Raw genomic sequence first — 21,280 nt, 5'->3', positions numbered from 1 at the left:
TTATACATTTATGTATACTCCCTGCAAAAAGAGCTGTTTATGAAAAACTACACATTGAAAATTGTTGATGACATTAAAAGAAATCAGTACAAAGGGCAAAAGAACACAACAGCCAGGTGGGGCAGAACACACTCAGAAGGTAGAGGCAGAAGGAACACAAGTTCCAGGCCAGCCTGGTCTATACAGCAAGACCCTGTCTTAAAAAAAACAAAACAAAACAAAACATCCAGAAAAGGGCTAGAAAATCAACACACTATTGATTAAGTTTCTGTCAATAAGAAAATGTAAAATATATTTTTGAAAGATTTCCATAAAAAGTAGTTAAGGGTTAAGGTCCAGGATATGGCTCAGTAGTAGAACACATTTAGCATGGACAAGTCCTTGGGTTCAATCCTCGGCACCGATAAATAAAAGATAAAAACTGGTCTTAAAAGTTTCGGTAACTTTATCACCTCATTCACCAATGCTAGGTAAATGACACATTACTGTAATAATTTCTCCACACGAAAAAATTTCTAACAGGCCAGGAGTGGTGCTGCACACTTGTAGTCCCACTTATTTGGCAGGTGGAGGTGGAAGGATCTCCGCCTGAGACTGACCACAGCAAAATTAGCACAAGACCCTATCTAAAAAACTAAAACAAAAGGACTGGGATGGCTCCTTGCCTAGTAAGTGAGAGGCTCTGAGTTTAATCCCCAGTACAGCAAATAAACAAATAAAGGGAATAGCCAGTAACCTTCATTACTCAATGAATATAAACCATAATTAATGCTGCTCCAGGTGGTGCCATTGTATTTAAATTTACTATAGCTAATAGGATAAAGGATCCCTATTTAAGGAGAGTCCCACTGATTTACGTGGGTTAAAAAAAAAGTGCAGAAGAACTAGATTTTTTTTTAAGAAAGCAAGGATTCATCTTCTTGACCAGTTCAGGCTAATCAAAGAGTTGGCAACATCTGGTCACATGTGTACTTCCTGTGGAGTCACCCAAGAACACTGGCTGCTTATTACATCCTTCCAACAGATTGGTGTATACGTGGTTGGTAAGATGATCACTCTTCTGTTTATAGATTCTAATGCATTTCCAAAAGTAGACCTAGATCTCATATATTAAAGAACTTCCTTCACTTATAATGAATTTAAAGTAAGTTAACAGCTAAACTTAAATCTATTATTCAATTTAATCATTTGGGCAGGCCAATAAGACTAACAGCAAGTTGAAGTGAGGAAAAGTGAAACATTCCTACAGGAATTGGATCTAGTTATGGCATTCTAACGCGAGGGCAAGGTACCAGTCAACGGGTAGTCTTTGTGCTAAGTACACTACTATCACTGTCTCTCACCCTCCCAAAAGCATAGTAAAGCATTTTATATGTGAGAAAAAGAAGACAGTGTGGTTAATTGACTCTCCAGAGACTAAAAAGATGAGCCAGGATTTAAATCTTGGTATATCCAAGCTCTAAAGTCAGCACCCTGCCCACTACACCACTCCATACCCTCTAAAATTAGCAACAATCAACTGTACTATATCCATGATGCAATTCATATGCTTATAGGCAGTTCATAAATTCAAAGTAAAAGATTAAATAATCTGAAAACAGGCATCAAAAATGAGACCTGTTAAAACTATTCCAAAAAGGGTGGGGGAGGGAGATAAAGGAGGAAGTGAATTCAACTATTATATATATTGTAAGAACTTTTGTAAATGTCACAATGCACCCCAATACAACCATAATGACAAATAAATAACTAAGCATCAAAAATGTATCAACAATTCTTGTAACTAAGCAATCACCAAAATATTTAATAACTCATTAAAGATATTTTTCATCAAGCATAAGAATTTAACTCCACGAGAGGAAAGGAATATAATTCTCAGATTGTTTTCTTAGTAACAAGTATATTTGTTTCCAAAATAAACACCTCAGACACTAAACAGTGTGGGAAAGAACAAATCCCTATGTGAAGAAAACTTTCCCCTGTGAATACACGCCCAGTACTAAGCACCCAATGCCTCTGCGTAGTGCAGTGGTGCTTGGGGAAAAAGCATCTGCTAGGACTGGAGGTGTAGCTCAAGCAGCAGAGTGCTGGCTTTGCAAGCATGAAGCCCTGAGTTCAAACTCCAGTCTCACAAAAAAAAAAAAAAAAAAAAAAAAAAAGAAAATGCATCTGCTACAGACACTGACATGCTCTGAGAATTTCATATCCAATAATGAGCAAAAATTTCTTCTCTACTGGCCAGCAAACACAACATTCTAACACATAAATTAGAAGGATATTTATATTAAAACCTTTGCCCCTAAATGGCAGAGCCACAGCTGCAACAGAACAAATACACTACATTCTCCTAACAAGGAACAACTCGTGAATGGCAAAACTATAGTAGAAACAATAAGAGTAGTATCATAATACATAATGAGAAGGCTAAAAATATACATAATTAAGATGTGGTGAAACCAGCATATTTTGTCTTTGCTGTTCACAGGTAAACAACAAGAAAGTGGCCATGACAAAGTACAGTAAACAAGTCAGTTACTCCTCCAAAAATTAAGATTTTGACCTTTTTTTTTTTTTGAGAAGGGATCTCACTTTGTAGGCCATGCTGGCCTTGAATTTACAATCCTCTTGCAGCAGTCTCCTGAATGCTGTGACTACAGGCATGTACCACCATTCCTAAGTAGGCTTTGACTTTTTTTTTTTTTGTGGTACTAGGGTTTGAACACAAGGTCTATTTTTCTGATAGGGTCTCAGGTTTTGGACAGGTTAGCTTGGACTGTGATCCTCCTACTTATGAGTGCTTTGTAACTGGAATGTCAGGCACAGACTACCACATCCAACTTATTGAGATGGGATTTCACTTGTTTGCTCAGGCTGGCCTCAAACCATGCTCTTCCCCATTAGTCCCTCCCAATTAGCCAGGATTACAGGTGTGAGTCATAGTCCCTGGCAACATTTTTGAAAGCTTTAAGTCCATACAAGAATCCTAGCTCTTTATAATTCTCACTAGCTCAAAAATGACCACAGCAAAGTCAAGTCAGGCAGGATCCATGTGGTATACATGAATTAGTAATAGGGCCATAGGAAGCAAAAAACAAAAAACTATAGTCCTTCTTATCCACTGTTCAGGCTGGCAAAGTGGCTCAAGTGATAGTGTACTTGTCTAGCATGCACAAGGTCCTGGAATCCTCAGCACCACACACACAAAAATTAATTCATTAAGATTATGGAAACAACATGATGAAACCCACCAAGAGGGAGAGGGGGAATGGGAACATAATGGGGGGAATGTTTAAGGTACACTGCATACCTGATGCATGGAATTTTAACAATGAAATACCCTCTTACTATAATGTATGATAAATCAAAAAATTTTAAACAAATTTAAAAGATTATGTTTTGATCAATTTTATCATTTCCATATTGTTCCCACTACTGACAATAAAATAACTATAATTTCAAATAACTTTCCTAGAACAAAACACTGTGTCACTTTGCCATGACAGAAGTCTATTCTGTGAAAGAGAAAACCCTGAATCTAGAATACATTTGGAAAGTTTTGTGGTCTTGACACTTGCCTTATATCCATGCTTGAATACAAAAGGAAAGTGTTCCCAGCACAATTCCTAGAGAAAGAGATAATACTGTACAAGAACACACATCAGTTACTACTAGTAAAAGGCACTTTTCAAAAGCCATCTTTCTAGCTATTCTTCCTCAGGCCCTGTAGGCACTATAAACAGCCAAACTACCAAGGCATAGGCACTAGCTCTTCAGTTCCTCCTCTGACCCCAGGCTCACAAGTTCTAAGTCATGTACCTAGCAGGTGTAGATTCAAGATTCTTTTGGGAACATCTGGAACTGAATCAGGGAATCTTTAGCAACCATGTGGATAAAAACAAATTGCCCATTGAGAAAAATATAAAAGACATTCCTTCCTACCTCTTTGGATTCCTTTATGTAACAAGCTCCAGCCATTCTTGTCTACCATGTCCACATCAGCTTTATGACTGACGAGTGTGGTGGCAATACTCTCTAGTTGCCGTGAAAGAGCTAGATCTAATGCAAGGTCTCCATTATGATCCACTTCATTCAGCTTCCCAGGAAGCTGCACAGATAAATTTGTAAATCAGCATTCAGAAAGTAGAAAATACAACCGATTTTAATTTCTCTCACTTGCTGGGCACCAGCGGCTCACATCTGTAATCCTAACTACTTGGGAGGTTGAGATGGGGAGAATCAAAGTTCAAGACCAGCCTTAGCAAATAGTTCACGAGGCCTCCCCTCCCACATACACCTCCACAATAACTAGAGAAAAATGGATTGGAGGTATGGGTCAAGCAGTAGAGCACCTACTTTGCAAACATGAAGCCCTGAATTCAAACCCCAGTCCCATGGAAATTAATAAATAATTTCCCCCACTTGACCCTTAAATATTGCTTCTTACACAAATGTCAAATTTTAATGCTACGACACTGCTTACTCTCCAAATTCAACCTCATTCACAAACTTCTATAAGTCAGGAACATGCTTTCAGGGAACACAGAAATAACAGGGTTTACAGATGTAAACAATATCAAGATAATTAAGGACCATGGGAGGGAGAGAAGGGATACAGAACAACAGAGATGCTGACAGTGCCATAGCGTACAAGTGCCAGGGCAGAGGTTCAGAGAACTTTATGGAAAATAGTTAACATTTTCATGAATTAGGCTGTGGCCTAATTCCTCCCAGCAATTCAATGCCTCCTCACACGCTGAACACCCAGAATAAAAGATACTTCACTCCCATCTGCATAGGCAGAATAATGGCCTCCCAAAGATGTCCATATTCTCAGAACCTATGACTATGTCATCTTGCATGGCAAAAAGCACTTTGCAGATGTGATTAAAGTTAAGGGACATCAGATGGGGGAGTATCCTGGACGATCCAGGAGGGCTCAATCTAGTGAAAGAGGAAAGTGTAAGAGCAGGTCAGAAAGATGTGATATTAGAAGGACCTGTCATTGTTGGCTTTGCAGCTGGAGGAAGAGGCTACAAACTAAGGAATGTGAGTGCATCTGAATGGCCCTCAGCAGACAACAAGAAAATGAGGACCTTGATTCTATCACAAGTCACTGAATTCTGCCAATAATCTAAGTGAGCAGGAAATGGATTCTCTATACAGTCTCCATAAAGAATCCCAGCCTACTAATAACACCTTGTTATTAGTCCAGTAATGCCTGTTCTGGATTTCCAATTTACAAAACTGCAAGATAATGAATCTGTGTTGTTTTAGCTACTAATTTTGTGGTAATTTGTTAAAGCAGCAAATGAAAACATAGATTTTAACACCTGGAAGTCAAGTACTACTATAGTAACTATCTAAAAATGTAGCCTGTTGAATTAAGCAATAGACTGAATATGGAAGAATTCTAAGGAGCATGACAGGAAATGCCCAGATTTCCTTGAACAAGCCATTAGGAGAAATATGCACATTAAAGATCAGGCCACTGATAGGTCAGAAGGAAGTGAGGAACAATATTGAGAAAAACAAAGAGCGTTACAGTTTTGGGAAAAGATAGCAAAAAGGGAAAGGCAGCAACAGTACCTGTGAATCCATTTCAATCAAATAAAGGAAGACCACATCTTCTCTCTCCACTTTGATAGCTTTATGTAATGGGTACTCTGTCTTAGACTTGATCATCTTGTATAACAACTGAGCACTCATGCTACTAAAGTCCTCCTTTCGCAAATCATCCTACAGATTAAAAACATGATGAAAAGCAAAACAGATACAATTTATTAATAACAATAACAACTGTTACTCAATTAGCATTTTGCCTGTATCAGGAGCTACTATGAGGGTTTAACACTTCCCAACTAATTCAATCCTCATAAAAACCTGTGAGGTGGGTACTCTTATCATCCCCATATCACAAATGAAGAAAGTAAAGCAAAAATTACAGTCAGACAGTGAGTAAAAGACCAAGTCAGGGTCTGGACCGAGAGGCACCTCCAGCACCTGCACCCCTTATCACAGACTGCTGGACCTTTCAGTGAGATGGTACAGCTGGTATGAGCAATGCTGACATCCAACGTGAAACAAATCAGACAGGAACCATTCCCATGAGAACAGTCCTCCCCCAGTAAGCTACAAAATGGTAATTACAGAATTAGTCAGAACAACTGCAAACAATTCCTTTCACTGAGTCTCAACTGTTGTAGATTTCATTTCAACCTATTAGCAGAGAAAGGTTATCACTTGTTTCAATTCTTTAGACACCAGTTCTTTCAGATACCTTTTCAAAAATACGGTAATTCTTCCCACAATGTTTTTGTATACCGAACGACCCACAGCAACTAGTTTATAAAATGTAGCCTTGTTTTTTAAAAAATAAAAAACATAAAAATATAAAATATTTTCTTTATGATAAAAATGACCTAAGAAACGCGAGTCTAAATTTAGTAAGATTTTCACCTGATTGAGAAGCCAGGGAACGCTGTGAAATGAGCTGTTGAGTACTTGAGGCCTGCTTGTGTGAAATGGTGTTCTACCCATGAGGCTTGGTCACAGCTTCCACAGGAGGGCCAGGGCAGGTGTCCCTTTCACCCAATCCCATTCCTGAATGTGAGCCCTCCTCTCTGAAACTGCAGAACTAACAGACTTCAGAACTGAAAAGTGTCTCTCAGATATCTAATCCAACTACTTATCCAATATGTAACACTAGATGCCAGAGAAGTGGACTGCCAACTGAACTAGGTTCCAACATCTGGGTTTCTGACTGCAGCAACAGTGATTTGTCCATAACCCTCCATCTCTCACTCACCCAATGACTTGCAATAATTTCTGCACAGTAGTTCATCAATGTGCTGGCATTCAGTTCTTCTGCAGTCTGATAGAAGCGAATACAGTTCCTAACATTCACCAGAGACATAACACCCTTCTCACATCTATAAGAGATATTTAATAGTATTATTAGGATAAATACATTAAAAAATAAACCAAAGCAATAAACTGTGTGCCTGCTGGTTTTGTCCAATAACACTAAGGTATAAGGCTAAGCAATGTGCTTTGAATAAATTATAGCTGGGCTCCCATATTTTAAAGTGCAAGAATTTCATTATATTATAATGCTCAGTTCTGGACAGAATCAAAATAACCTTCAAATAAATGTGTTAAACACAGTAATCATATGAAACTTGCTGGTCATGTGCACAGGTAGTTTTAAAATCAAGCACACTAGATTAATGTCAGTCCTCTGGCATTTAATCATATGGGACACGTCTGCACTTCCCACCAGCAAAACTCTACTATACAAACACTGGTTTAAGTGTAATTGCAAATACGAGGCTCTATGCCTCAATAGATTTAAAAGTTCCTTAAAGGTCCTCCCAAAAGATGAATCTGTATGGTATATGAATTATAATTCAGTAAATCTGTATTTTAAAGTTCCACCCAAAATACCTTTAATGTATGGAAGCAATTAAGAGTCAAAACATAGTACAGAAAGGGAGAGAAAAACTGGCTACAATGGATATTCCCATGAAACCATGTAACAATAAGACTCTTTCAGAATCACTTAAGAACATCAACTATATCAGGGAAACAGCCTCGGGGACATAAGCAGGCATCAAAATCCTAGACTACAAGTTGTGGCATTTGAATGATCCAGGTTTTCGTCCCCTCCAGAATTCCTGGAAGTCTTAGCAAGCCTCCCACACCACTAGGCCCATGGGGAAAAGAGGCCATGGTATGGTCCTTCATCTCCCTTACCTACACATCTCCCTAAAACTTAGATTCACCTCCAAGGGCAGCCACTGAGGCTCAGTATAGTATCACGCACATTCCCTTGACATCCCGGGGGAAAAGAGGCCATGGTATGGTCCTTCATCTCCCTTACCTACATACACATCTCCCTAAAACTTAGATTCACCTCTAAGGGCAGCCACTGAGGCTCAGTATGATATCAGGCACATTCCCTTGACATCCCACTATTACTTTTCCTGTCCCACAGCCTCCATCAAAACTCTTTTCTAGCACAAAGGCAAAAAGGAAAGCAAAATGAACTGCAAAGTAAGAAAGATGTGAGTTGAGATCCTTTTTGCATTTGAGGGACCAAATTACTTGAGCTCTATGTGCTCCTGTCTCCTCCTCCATACAGTAGGTATCATATTCTATTTCAGAGGTTTGGGAAATCTCTGTTTCTTTCAACATGAAGGAAAACTAGATCTTCTAGCACAACATGAGGTACTTAGAGGTATGCTCTGAAGTTTGGGATCCCCCTTCCGCTATCCCCTTCTCTAAGGGCTAAAATTTCTTTCCTGAGGGAAAAAAGAAAACAGGTATAAGGAAACTGCAAACTAATGGATTTCAGTACACTGTAAATAACTGGCTAGAAGATAATCCCCAATCTCAATAGGTGAGCTTTAGGTAACTAAGTGAAGAAAGACCATGGGAGTAGAGATGAGGAAACAAAAGAGGAAGGTTATGAGAAAGGCATAGAAAGGAAGAAGAACAAACTTTCAAACTTCACAAGTAGGACCTGGGTCAGACCAAGAATACAGCCATGAAGTTATTTCTTCATCTAACAATAAATCCAGGAATCTGTTTTACACTAAGATCTGTGCTTAACTGTTATACTTTCAATTAACACTGCTGACTTGATATAAAAAAACATCTCTCTCTCTCCTAGAGCATTTTAAGAAACAGGTTCAAATCAGTATCTAAACAAGTTACTATAATAGCAAGTAAAAACATAAGTTCCACACAATAGCACTGTATTTGTATACTTCAGTTTTCTGTACCACTGGCTTCTCCAAACTTGTACCACACAACAGCAATGTTTGATAAAGTCACTCTGACCTCAGCTATGCAATCAGCACATTCTAGGAGAAAATTCCTTTTCTCAGATATAGGAAACTTTTACCATTTTATAATGACACATATTCATGAACTTTGCATCCTTGTGTCCTGACACTATGTGGCCTACCACACAGTGATTTCAATGAGTTATAACCTCGCTTGCAAAGCACTATAAAGCACTTGTTCAGATAAACACTTACAATCTGAAAATTTCATTCTCTTTTTACTGCCAAAGGACAGGGCACCAAGGGAATCAAATATGTTAAAGAGGACAGATGCTTTGTTAAAACTGGCAGAGACTTCATTTTCACTAATTCTAGGCATCCCCATAGTGCCATTTGCCACATGTACTGCCTATAAATAATAACTGATAGAATATATACAATAAAAGAACAGGTCATCTTAATTTAAAATTTATAGTATTAGTTCATATCTTTGAAAAGTAGGACACATGAACTTACTTGCAAGAGGAAAGTATTTTTGTTTTTAATTTTATATATAAAAAGAGCATACAAATGCATAAAAATAAACCTAATTTTTAAAGAACAAATCAAGCATCCCACAAACTCCTGACTAGCTTTCTAAATAATGTATGTGGGAAATAAAAGAATTACTGAAAGGAAAAACAACAAAAGGTAAACAGTGGTTAAGTTATAATGACTTATTTTTTCTTTATATAATTCTGGATTTTTCCTGTCATTTTTCCACATGCGTTAATTCTTTTGTTTATTAAGAGAGTATTTTCCTGATAATACCAAACTTTCTTTTCATTAAATTGACAATGGCACTCCAAAACCAAAACCAAGAAGTACCTGTTTCACAATGAACCACACAAATTGTCAGAGCCCTTTCCCTTAACTATCTCATGTGTTATTTCTGTTGCCGACAGCAGTGGGCACTCTCTGACCCTATTAAAAGCCAAGCCTTGGACATACTGCTATGCCTCTACCATCCCAAATCCTAAGAAAACCGTAACAGGTAACTTAATCTCCACATCCAACAGTACGAACTTGAGCATCTGGTAATGCTGATATAGTTATGAAACCTAATCAGTCAATAAACAGCAAACATTTTAAAGAACCATTACGGAGATTATAATTCTCTAAACTATGCCAACCCTAGAGAATTTTGATCAAAGCAATTTAACTTATAAGCAAGGATGACATGGTCAATGACATAATGACATAAAGCTCAAGATATTTGAAAAAAAAAAAAAAGATATAAACAATCTAATTAAGCTGGGCACCGGTGGCTCACACCTGTAATCCTAGCTACTCAGGAGGCAGAGATCAGCAGGATCAAGGTTCGACACCAGACTGGGGAATCAGTTCAGAAGACCCTACTGCGAAAAAGTCCATCACAAAGAAAGGGCTATCAGAGTGGCACAAAGTGTAAGCCCTCAGTTCAAACCACAATAAACAGACAAAAAGAAAAATCTAATTAAAATCAGTTTCAGTTCACTTTTAAGTAGTTCAAAAATGCACCAAAACAAAGACTTAACAGCAGGACAACAGTAAAGTTAGCCTTGCCAACAACCTAATACTACTTCAGCTAATAAATCCTTTGCTAATAATCTAATCCTACAGAGCTTGGACCTATGTTTTTAAATTGGATTTAGATTTTTAAGTGTACTCAAGCCCACATCAATTACAGATAGTTATGAGTAACCTGTGCACTGATCCATGTGGGGCATAGAAGCCATCCCTGGGGGAACATCAACACCATGGTAAAAACAGAACAAACAGCTCCAGGCAACAAAGTCTCTCTTGTGTGAAGACAACACAGCAACAGGCAGAATGTTTCTTGATGGTTAAAATAAGCCCTTTACCCACCCAAGAGAAAAGCCAATTTTTCATGCACCCAAGAATACAAAAGATCACTGAATGATGTAAAAAAAAGGCACTCCATCAACCAAGCTAACCAACAAGGGCCACATATGCAACAGATCTTCAAGGGCATTTTGCCTTACATTATTTGATAAACATTTTGTTTCCTATTGTCCCACAAAGCCAACTTAGGAAAGCAACAGAAAAAAAAACATGGCATGCTAGCTTCCTTGAGCCTAAAAAGCAATAACCTAAATGAAGTGTGATCTTAGAAACACAGGCTATAAAACTTACCGAACCATACTCTCATGTATTAATTTAGGCATGAATATGTTTTCCCAAAAAGGACATCTCTCAGGATGTAGAGTAAGACGTCAAAGAAAACAGAATAGGAGGGAAGTTGAGGGTTTGGACATTGCATTCTATTATTTCATATTCAATTTACCAGTTTCACACAATAGGTAATCTCTGGTAACAGACCAGTGAGAAAAGAGAGTAATAATAACCTTTGGCAAAATTTAGCTTACAAGATAACACTAAGCAAGGGAGGTATCAGATTCTTTCTTCATCATCACCTTTAAAAGAACATCTTGCAAAAATTATTTACATGAGCAGAAGAAGGGGCTTTCCCAGAGCTTGGCATAATTAAAATTCAGCCACCACCATCTGAGGTACTTGAACACATCTGCTGTGACTTGCCTCTCCCTAAGGAGTTGTAGCTGAAACCGATTAGCTAGTTTCATCAATTCAGTCAGGAACACATCATCCTCTCTGAAGTCCAATTCATCTGTATAGATCCAGCGAAGCATTGTCATTGTCACATCAGGATTAGCATCTGGTTAAAGAAAGAAAGTAGACAGAAAAAACTGAAAAGCACTGGTTGACACACTTAGACCTTCTTAAAGGATCCCTAAAATTTGAGATGAAAACAAAGTAAATTATGGTATATCAAATTCAAAAAATATGTACAGTCATTAAAAATGGTGATGAAGCAGTCTGAGCAGCATCTGTCTCTAGGAAAATATGTTTTGCACAGAGAAGTGGGTAGGGTAAAAGAAACTACTAAGGGCAAATCAACAGGGGAAAATAACTGAAATCTAAGACAAAACATTAACAGAACTTGAAATAAAAAAATCTTATAAATAAAACTGAAAAGATAGATACCCAATGGAAAAATGGACATTGGATATAAATAGGTAATTCATAAAGATAAAGAAAAATGACCAATAAGCCTTAAAAATAACCAATTGCAAATTTAAAGTACAATACATTTTATTTTCTCTCTCAGACTATTAAAATTTTTTTTAAAAGTGCATAACCTTTTACACAGCAATTATACACATAGATTATTAATCCTAAGAAAACAACTGGCAGGTTGGCAGAGTGGCTCATGGTAGAATACCTGCCTACCCAGCAAGAGGCCCTGAGTTCAAACTCCAGTACCACCAAAACCAAACAAAAACTGGGCAAACAAAGAAAAAAATGTATGATTTTTAATAATAAAAAACTGGAACAAAACTCTTAATGAGCCAAATAATGAGACTAATTTTAAAAAGCATAATATATACACTGTAAAAATCTGTGCAATTAAAACGATATATATCTATAACATGAAAAGATTATTTACCTATTAGGTAAATAAAAGGCTAAAAATGCATGTATAACATTATCTCACTTTCTGGCTATATGCATTTGTGTGAATATATGTGTATTAGTTTGTATGTGTATATATGCACATGCTACATACACAAGGGCACTTTTGTGTGTCTGTCTACCAACCTACCTATCAACAGGAAGGATATACACTAAAATATTAACCCAGTCATACAAAAAGCAAAAAGGGCTGGGGGTGTGGCTCAAATGGTAGAGTGTCTAACAAGCACAAGACAACCCTGAATAAAAACCTCAGTACCACCAAAAAAAAAGGAAAAAGTTAAACCCCAACCACACTTGTAAATAATCCCTAGGGCAACAAGAAGCCCTAAAAGGACAAAGGCTCTGTTAACATGGTGCAACAACCCACCCTACTTTAACTGCCTATAGCTAGAAACTCTAGAGAGAGCGTATTATCTGAGCCTAAAGGCAACTATGGAAGGAAGTAAAACTTTATTGGGGTGTGGGGGTAAGGAGAGAGGGAAAGAGAAAGAGGGAAGGGGGCAGAGGGAAGGGGATAGAGGGAGGGAAGGAGGAAGAGAAAACTGTAACAATAAGAAAATATTTGAAGGAATGATGGTAAAGAACTTCCCTAACTTAGTGAATGACGTTAAGTTGATAGACTCAAGGTAAGTGAACTCCAAAGAAGAAAATCATACCTACACAGAACATACCACAAACTGCTGAAAAGTAACCATAAATAAGAAGTGACACCCATCAAAACAAACAAAAAATAACAAGCACTGGTAAGGACATCAAGGAAATAAGCAACACATTTATGAATAGTTCATGGGTCAGAAAGGAAAAAAATCACAAGGAAAATTAGAAAATAACCTGAACTAAATGATAATCAGAGAACAACATATGAAAACTCACAGGACTCAGCTAGAAAAAGAAAGGCATATGGAGAAACTTAAAAGCTTTAAATGGTTATATTAGAAAAAAATCTTGGGCTAGTGGAGTGTTTCAAGCAGTAAGAGTGCCTACCTAGCAAGCATGAGGCCCAGACCACCAAAAATAAATAAATAAATAAACTGAAATAAATTATCTAAACTTCCACTTTAAGACAGAAAAAGGGAGGAGAAAAGAGTACAAAGATAACCACAGAACAAAAAGAAGGAAAAGTCAGAAATCAATAAAGTAGAAAAAGACAATAAAGAAACAAAACCACAAGTTGATTCTTAAAAAGGTAAGTAAAACTGACAACTTTCTAATAGTAAACATAAACTGCCAATCCAGAAATGAAAAAGGAGTTAACAGCTACCAACATTAAAAGGGTAAGAGACACAAAATCAACAACTTATGTGAAATGGACAAAGTCTTGACAAAAACAACCTGCCAAAACTGACAGAGAAGAAAAAAAAGTATGAATAGACCTATGTCTATTACAAAAATTTAAGCCAGGTGCTGGTGGTTCACACCTGTAATCCTAACTACTCAGGAGACAGAGATCAGGAGGATTGTGGTTCGAAGCTATCTCAAAAAAACTCTTTCACAAAAAAAGGGCTGGTGGAGTGGCTCAAGGTATAGACCCTGGGTTCAAATAGTACTGCAGAAACAAAACAAAAGAAGACAAATTTTTTTTCCCAAAAACTTTCCCCAAAAGCAAGCTCCAGATTCAGATTCTTTCCATGGTAAATTCTATCACATTCAAGGAAAAAAACAATAACACCAATCTTACAAAATGTTTTTCAGAAAATAAAGAATGAGGGATCATCATCAATTAATTTTATGAAGTCTGCATAACCCTATTACAAAATATGACAAAGACATTAGAAAAAAGGAGAATTACATACCAATATCCCTCATGATTGCTGACATAAAAAATACTTGGCAAAATTGCTTGCAAATAGAATCCAAAAACATACATTAAAAAAGGCTGTAATATATAATGACCAACCAAGTTTTATTACCAGGAATAATGGTTCCTGGTTAGCTTAACATTTAATAAAAGCAAAGTAAGTCATTATATTAACAGCATAAATGAGAAAAATATATAATCATTTTAACAGATTGAAAAAGTGTTTGATAAAATTCAAAATCAATTCATTAAAAAAACTAGGAAATAATCAAAATGATAGAGTGCATCAACAAAAAACCTACAACAGATAGACATAATGCTAAAAGATCTCATTGTTTCTCCCTGAGATGAGGAACAAAGCAAGAATTCTCACCTTCAGAAATAACTGTATCCAGGTTATATACAGAATTCTTAAGACTCAAGCAACCCAATTTTGGAAGTGCAAAAGATGTAAACAAACACTTCACAAAAGATATAAAAATGCCCACTCTCACACAAGCAATGCTCAACATGACTCATTATCAGGGAACACAAAATAAAACCTCAGTGCACTGTACATCTACTCAAATGACTACAGTTATAAACAAAACCCAAAATAACCTGACCATACCAAATGTTGGTGCGGACATGGAGCACGTGAAGTTCTTGTTCGATACCTGCTGGTAGAAATGTAAAATGGTACATCCATTTTGGAAAAGAGTCTGGTAGTTTCTTTATATTAAACCCAAGAGAAATAAAAACGTAAATATAAATAAAGACCTAACACAATTGAAGAAACTAATTTTATTTCTAATAATAAAAATAAAAAACCCAGAAAGAATACAAAAGTCTACTACTAGTAGGTAAATGAAAAAAATAACTTGTGGAGTTTTTTGTTTGTTTTGTTTTGGGTGACACTAGGGTTTAAACTCAGACCCTCACACTTGAGCTATACCTCCAGTCCTTTTTTAGGCTATTTTTGAGATAGGGACTCCAAAACCATTTGCCTGGGCTGGTCTCGAATCTTGATCCTTCTGATCTCTGCCTCCTGAGTATCTAGGTTTACAGGCATACCACACAACCACACACTTAGCATAACAAAAAACTGGAGAGGAAAACACAAAGGCAGCATTAGGATTGAGTGAAGGGATATAAGAACAAATAGATCTTTCCCAGCTCAAAGAGAATCTCTGGGAGTGGGTCGAGCTGTTGGCAGAGGGCTCTAGGCTGTTTCAGCATCCTTGTGATGTGCTAGTTAACATTCCCTAAAGTGAGCAATCCAAGAAGAAGCCACATGCCTTTTAAGAACTATCTCTCTACTGTACACATCTATGGAATTATCATAATGATACCCTCTTATATAAGAAACTCCAGTGAAGCTGTAAACAATCATTTTGCCTGAAGCAAATTGCTTGATTTTACAAAAGAGTAACAGTGTTTTCTTCCTTCAAGATTTTTATATACTGTGTTGAGCTAACAGTCATATTCTTTCTCTTCCCAGTTGATCACTCAGTATATTTGCAACATATCTTCTTTATTTCTATTAAGGGATAATTGACAAAATATATTTTTATATATTTATAGTGAACAACATGATTTGTTTTCTTTTCTTTTTTGAAGTGCCGGAGATCAAACCTGGTGCCTCACACATGTGAGGCACATACTCTGTCACTAAGCTACATCCCCAGCCCCTAAAATGAAGTTTTGATATATGTATATACTATAAAATGGCTAAATCAAACTAATTAATATATCCATACCTCAAAAACTTATATTATGACACTTAAATCATTAAGAAATAAATAAAAAGCAGGGCTGGGTATAACTCAGTCATAAGAGTGCTTGCCTAGCATGGGTTCAGTGTCCAGCACTGCAAACAAAATAAATAAAAAGGAAAGTTGTATCTTTTTCATCTTTACATTTTAAAATAATCGCTCAGAATTAGAGAAAAGTTTCATAGCTTTCCCATATACGCTTTACCAATCTTCCCTTGATGTTAACTTTTACATAACCACAATCATCAAAACTGGCTACTTAGATAACATATGTAACACTATTAACTAATTACAGACTTCACTTTGCTAATATTACCAATGAAGTCTTCTTGCAGTCCAAAGTCCTCCAACTTGTATAATAATATTTCCTAAGCCTTTCTTGTCTTTCACAGCCTAGACATGTTTGGTAACACTGGCCAGTAATTTTGTTGAATGCTCCCAAATGGTGTTTTCTCATGATTAGACAGAGGCCATACACTTAGGGCAAGAGTCCACAGAGATGACATGCCTTTGTCAGCATATCATACCAGGTACAACATGCTTTTCTGAACAACGTATGATTTAATAAAAGTTTCTTATTTGCAAATGCTTTTAAAATACTTGATATATAATGCCTATTGCATTTCATTGACATATTTCATATTATATTCTTATAATATTTACTACAGAATTAAAATTGTGAATATTTTTAATTTTAAGATATATCAATTAGGAGCCGCCTGCCAATGCCTCATGCTTGTAATCCCTAGCTAGTTAGAAGGCAGAGATCAGGAGGATAGGGTTCAAAAGCCAGCCCTAGGCATATAGTTCCAGAGACCCTATCTTGAAAAAAAAAAACCATCACAAAAAAGGCTGGTGGGAATGGCTCAGGTATTAAGAGTGCCTGTCTAAGTAAGCATGATGCCCTGTGGTTCAAACCCCAGGGTGCCCCCCCCACCAATCAATTACATAAGAACTTCAAATGCAGAGCTTAGGAGTCATATTTTCTAAGAATTTCAATTCCACGCAAGCAAGAATTTAATTTTGCTCACAGCTGCAACCCTAGCACCATGAAAAGTGCCTACCATTTGGCATTTGTTATATCAGTGGAATATAATAAATCCATAAATTGAATTTTATCAAGGCTGTTAATATGGAAAAGTTCAGCCACTTAAAACACAGCTTTGTGCTATTTATATAACTTGCTCACATGAGCTTGTTTCCAATCTCCTTCAAACTGCTGGCCAGTGGTTCCAGGTATCACGTAACAGTCTCTAGGCAGTTTCAGCAGCTGTAACCCTACATTTAGGCATTCACACCTAAACTCAGCAGGACTACAGAGAAAAACACAACTGTGTGAAACAGCGCTATGCATGCTGCCACTACCTCTTCCCCGTGACACACCTCAAAGATAAATTCCATGAAAAAAATAAAAATAAAAATGCCACAGCCTCTACTATCAGCCATTATTGGCTTTGAAGTGGATCACTCCTGAAAGCAAACCTTGTAGTAAGAGCAACATATGCTCACTACTTAAAGCAGGAGGTGTCCAGAGATGTCTAAAGGCATTAACATCATACTTTCCTAAACCCTAGAAAACCTGATTTGCAGTGAAGCAGTCTTATGGCTAGACAGTAGTTAAAACTGCTTTTAGATGTTATAATGCACTTAAAAAAAAAAAGTTTAATACATAGCAAACTTTTAAATTTAATCTTTAAGTTAGGTGTTTTAATATTTTAGTGCAATTTTCTGTGTTCTTACATGATTTTATTGTTTTTCCCATTCTTACTCATTTAGGCTGCAGTCAGTACTTCACAATGACAAACAAAATTATGATTAATATTAATGCTGCCTGATTACTTATGCCAATATCCTAGAAGTCAGGAAATGAGGTTAAAAGAGGTAAACCTGTTTTAAAGCCCCACTAAGTGCTTCCTGAGATGTCAAGACTATCTACAGCATCACCGGCATGTGCAGGGCACCAATCCCACAGGCCCACGACTGCTGTGATCAATCCCCACCCCCACTGGGGAGGAACCTGAGGCTCTGTACCTGTCTAGCAAGTACTCCACAACTGACCATGGCCCCCAGGCCTTTTGCTTTTAATTTACTGTTCAAATTGCTCTTGTAATTTTGCTGGGGGCCGGCCTCAGATTACAATCCTCCTAACTCTGCCTCCCCAGTAGCTAGGATTGCAGGAGTAAGTCACCAGGCCCAGCAATCCCACCACTCTGGAGATAAAAATCAAGAACTCTGTGCTACACAGTGAGTTCAAGGCCAGCCAGGACTATAGAGTGAAACCCTGACTCAAAAAACACTACACTTAAAAAAAAAAATCTATGCTCTGAGATTTCATCACATAAACTGGTGCCATTCTAGTAAAAACTGTTTCCCAAGTATACATTTTGGTTCTAGGCATGAACGCAGATGCCTATCTACACACATTTTTGTATATTTACTCATGTTTACAACTGCAAATTGTGTGCCTCAAGAAAACCCTGGAAATTATAATGATTCAGAGTTCACTCACAGTAAAGAAATATAAAATATCTGTTCCCTTAACTCCATGAGATTAACACCTACTTGTGCTTTCTAATGCTTGCTCAGGTGTCAGTCACCTTGATACTTTCCATATTAAACCAACTTAAATCTCTTCTGTACTATACACACGAAGCAATTACATTACCATATGTGTTAGCCCTGAAATAAAATGATTTGCTAATTAACAGCCTGCTTCCTCCTTCAACAGAGTACGAAGTGCATATGGCAGGGACCACGTTACAATCATCTTTTTTTTTTTTTTTTTTTTTTTGCAGTACTGGGGCTTGAACTCAGCCTACACTTTGAGTCTCTCCACCAATCTTTTCTTTTGTGACAGATTTTTTTAAGATAGGGTCTCACAAACTGTTTGCCAGGGCTGGCTTCGAAACTCGATCCTCCTGATCTCTGCATCCTAAGTACCTAGCATTACAGGTGTGAGCCACCAGTGCCTGGCTCATCTAATAGTCTGAACAAAGACATAACTCAGCAGAATTTTCACATAGCCATTCACTAATGCAAACATTATTTCTTAACGTTTCCTAGTATTTCTTTTTTGCTGGGGATTAAACCTAGGGATTCATGCATGCTAGACAAACACTCTATCTGAGCTATGCCTCCAGCCCAATATATCCAATCTTAATGCCTGGATACTGCTCTCATCATATTATAATTCTCATAACTATTAACAGTAGAATTCAATTAAAACTTTGCTTCTTGAGTTTGTTCAATAGCTGTTAAAACAAGTACTAGATGTAAATTAAACTTTAGAGTAAATTTTTGAAAATGTCTTAAAGTCCATCTAAACTCTTATCTACCCCAAATCTACAAAATACAGCATAAAATAAGTAACATAAAATAGTCCGATATACCTATTAAAATAGTAAAATAATTAAAATTGTTTTTTTCTTATTGTTTTTTTTTGAGACAGAGTCTCATAACCAGTCTGGTCTTGAACTTGGAAACCTCTAGCCTCTGCCTCTGAGTGCTGGGGATAGAGGTATATACTACTATAATGAGTCTCCACTATTTTTTTTTTTGTGTGTGTGTGGTACTGGGGATTGAACCCAGGACCTTGTGCATGGTAGACAAATACTCAACCAGTGAGCTACATCCCCAGCCACTAAAATTATTTTAAAGTAAATTTTATTATGTTTAAAGCATATAACATGATATTATCAGATACATATATAAAATGGTTACTACAGTGAAGCAAATTAACATATCTACCAAGTCACATAGTTACTCAAAACTATTAAAATTCTAAAGATTGCCAGCGTGTGATTTTAAAGAAAAAATATTGTTATCCTTTAGAGTAACTGCTACTTCTGAGTTTTGTACCTGCAAGAACAGAAAAGGCACTCTGAAAGTTATAAAATTTTAAGCAACTTCACATGCAGGGCATTTTTCTTGAAGAAAATATATTTGTACATCTATATTTATAACATACTACTATATGAAATGAGCTTATGGACAGATATGTATACTCTGTAACTCATAAAACCATTGCAGATACTCAAATATTTATGGTTTGTCAGCTGCAAATTAAATACAAGTATACACAAAGTACAACTTCTGGACGATCTACATCAATTGATAAGAAATGAATTAATTCCATTAAACCACAAACACACCATAACTTTCTTCCAAAAGAGTTCTTGTGCTGTCAGTTTTATGTCCCTGATGGGTCAGAGGCTTACCTGACAAGTCCAACTCCTCAGTGGATGACAAGTTGGCCAGACTCCAGCTGTCACTGCGGGCTGCCAGGACAAACTTGTGAGCACTGATGTGTCTGCCCCCAACCTTTATTTTCAGATCACTGATGAAGAAAAACATTCACAGATATGAGAAGACAGCTGTCATCAAAATTAGGTATAGCTACGGTTCCTTGATAAACACATCAGCACTGAATGGTCAACATGTGTCTATGAAAGGAAAGGAACACAGCAAAACTGCTTCAGTATGTTGGGCCATGCCTGTAACACATTGCTGGAAATGTTTCCTGTCTCTAACTTCTGCCTTTAATTGGTCTGGGATGCTCTGCTTTTCAATACATTTCCTAACAGTGAACCTGCAAGTCAGATGATTAGCATTCATTTAAAAACAGGACATGCTTTATGCAGAATAAAGCAAGATACACAATTAGGGAGAAAAAATGGAAAGCTTAAAGACTATGCTAACAGCTGATACTACACTACAGCTATGCTCCAGCAACATTAGAAAAATTATGAACAGAGTAGCTCTGACAAAACAGGCAAGAATATGAAACCCATGGGTTGGCAGAGTGTCTCAAGTGGTAGAGCACCGGCCCAGCAAGCTTGATGCCCTGAGTTCAAACCCCAGAAACACACACACACACACACACACACACAAAGGGCTTAAAAGAATATAAACAATACTCCTGTCCTCATTAGAAACATTCTGACCTCATACTATCCATCTATCACTCAACTGTTTATCAAGGAAGTAGGAGTGAGGCATGTGGCAGGAGGATCATATGTTTGAAGAAAAGAAAGCAAACAAGACAACACAAAAGGAAAAAGAAATGAGGTAGGGAAAAGTCCCTTTCTTCAAAACATGATTCCATATTTATGACACTCCACTATGTGACAAGAGTTTCCCAACAAATATTTATGTTTAACTCTAAAATGTCAAATGCTAAGGAAGAAAAGCATCTGGGCAGTTAACGAAAATTACAAGATGATCCACTGGGCTGACACAAGTATGCGCCACACAGCTATATTGGCAGCAATGCAGTCACTCGTTATATAATCCTGTTATATTTTACATTTCTTTTTACCTTCATAATCCCCTTTAAAATTATTATGTTGGAAAACCTTTAGAAACATAATAACTAAATAAACAAACACTAGTTCATGGGGGTAAAA

General features: G+C 36.9%; 1 protein-coding gene across 5 annotated transcripts in view; it reads right to left on the bottom strand.

The window, feature by feature from the left end:
• Positions 1 to 21,280, bottom strand: part of Ankfy1 (ankyrin repeat and FYVE domain containing 1) — a 79,838-nt gene that overhangs the window by 35,552 nt on the left and 23,006 nt on the right. For 4 of the 5 annotated variants that reach the window (XR_002212361.2, XR_002212363.2, XM_020163491.2 and 1 more), the window contains exons 3-7: positions 20,093 to 20,211; positions 11,367 to 11,502; positions 6,806 to 6,929; positions 5,587 to 5,736; positions 3,940 to 4,105 (exon numbers count right to left, since the gene is read on the bottom strand). Coding sequence is in view for 3 of the 5 variants with exons in the window: in XM_020163491.2 (XP_020019080.2) it covers positions 3,940 to 4,105; positions 5,587 to 5,736; positions 6,806 to 6,929; positions 11,367 to 11,502; positions 20,093 to 20,211 (695 nt within the window). In the remaining 2 variants the exon portion in view is untranslated. Of the gene's footprint in view, positions 1 to 3,939; positions 4,106 to 5,586; positions 5,737 to 6,805; positions 6,930 to 11,274; positions 11,503 to 20,092; positions 20,212 to 21,280 lie in introns of those variants that run through there. The other variant, XM_074047158.1, reaches the window with a different exon arrangement.

The sequence above is a fragment of the Castor canadensis genome, chromosome 11, assembly GCF_047511655.1.
Source record: "Castor canadensis chromosome 11, mCasCan1.hap1v2, whole genome shotgun sequence".
In the NCBI taxonomy this organism is placed as follows: Eukaryota; Metazoa; Chordata; class Mammalia; order Rodentia; family Castoridae; genus Castor; species Castor canadensis.
This window is presented reverse-complemented; position numbering and strand designations above follow the sequence as displayed.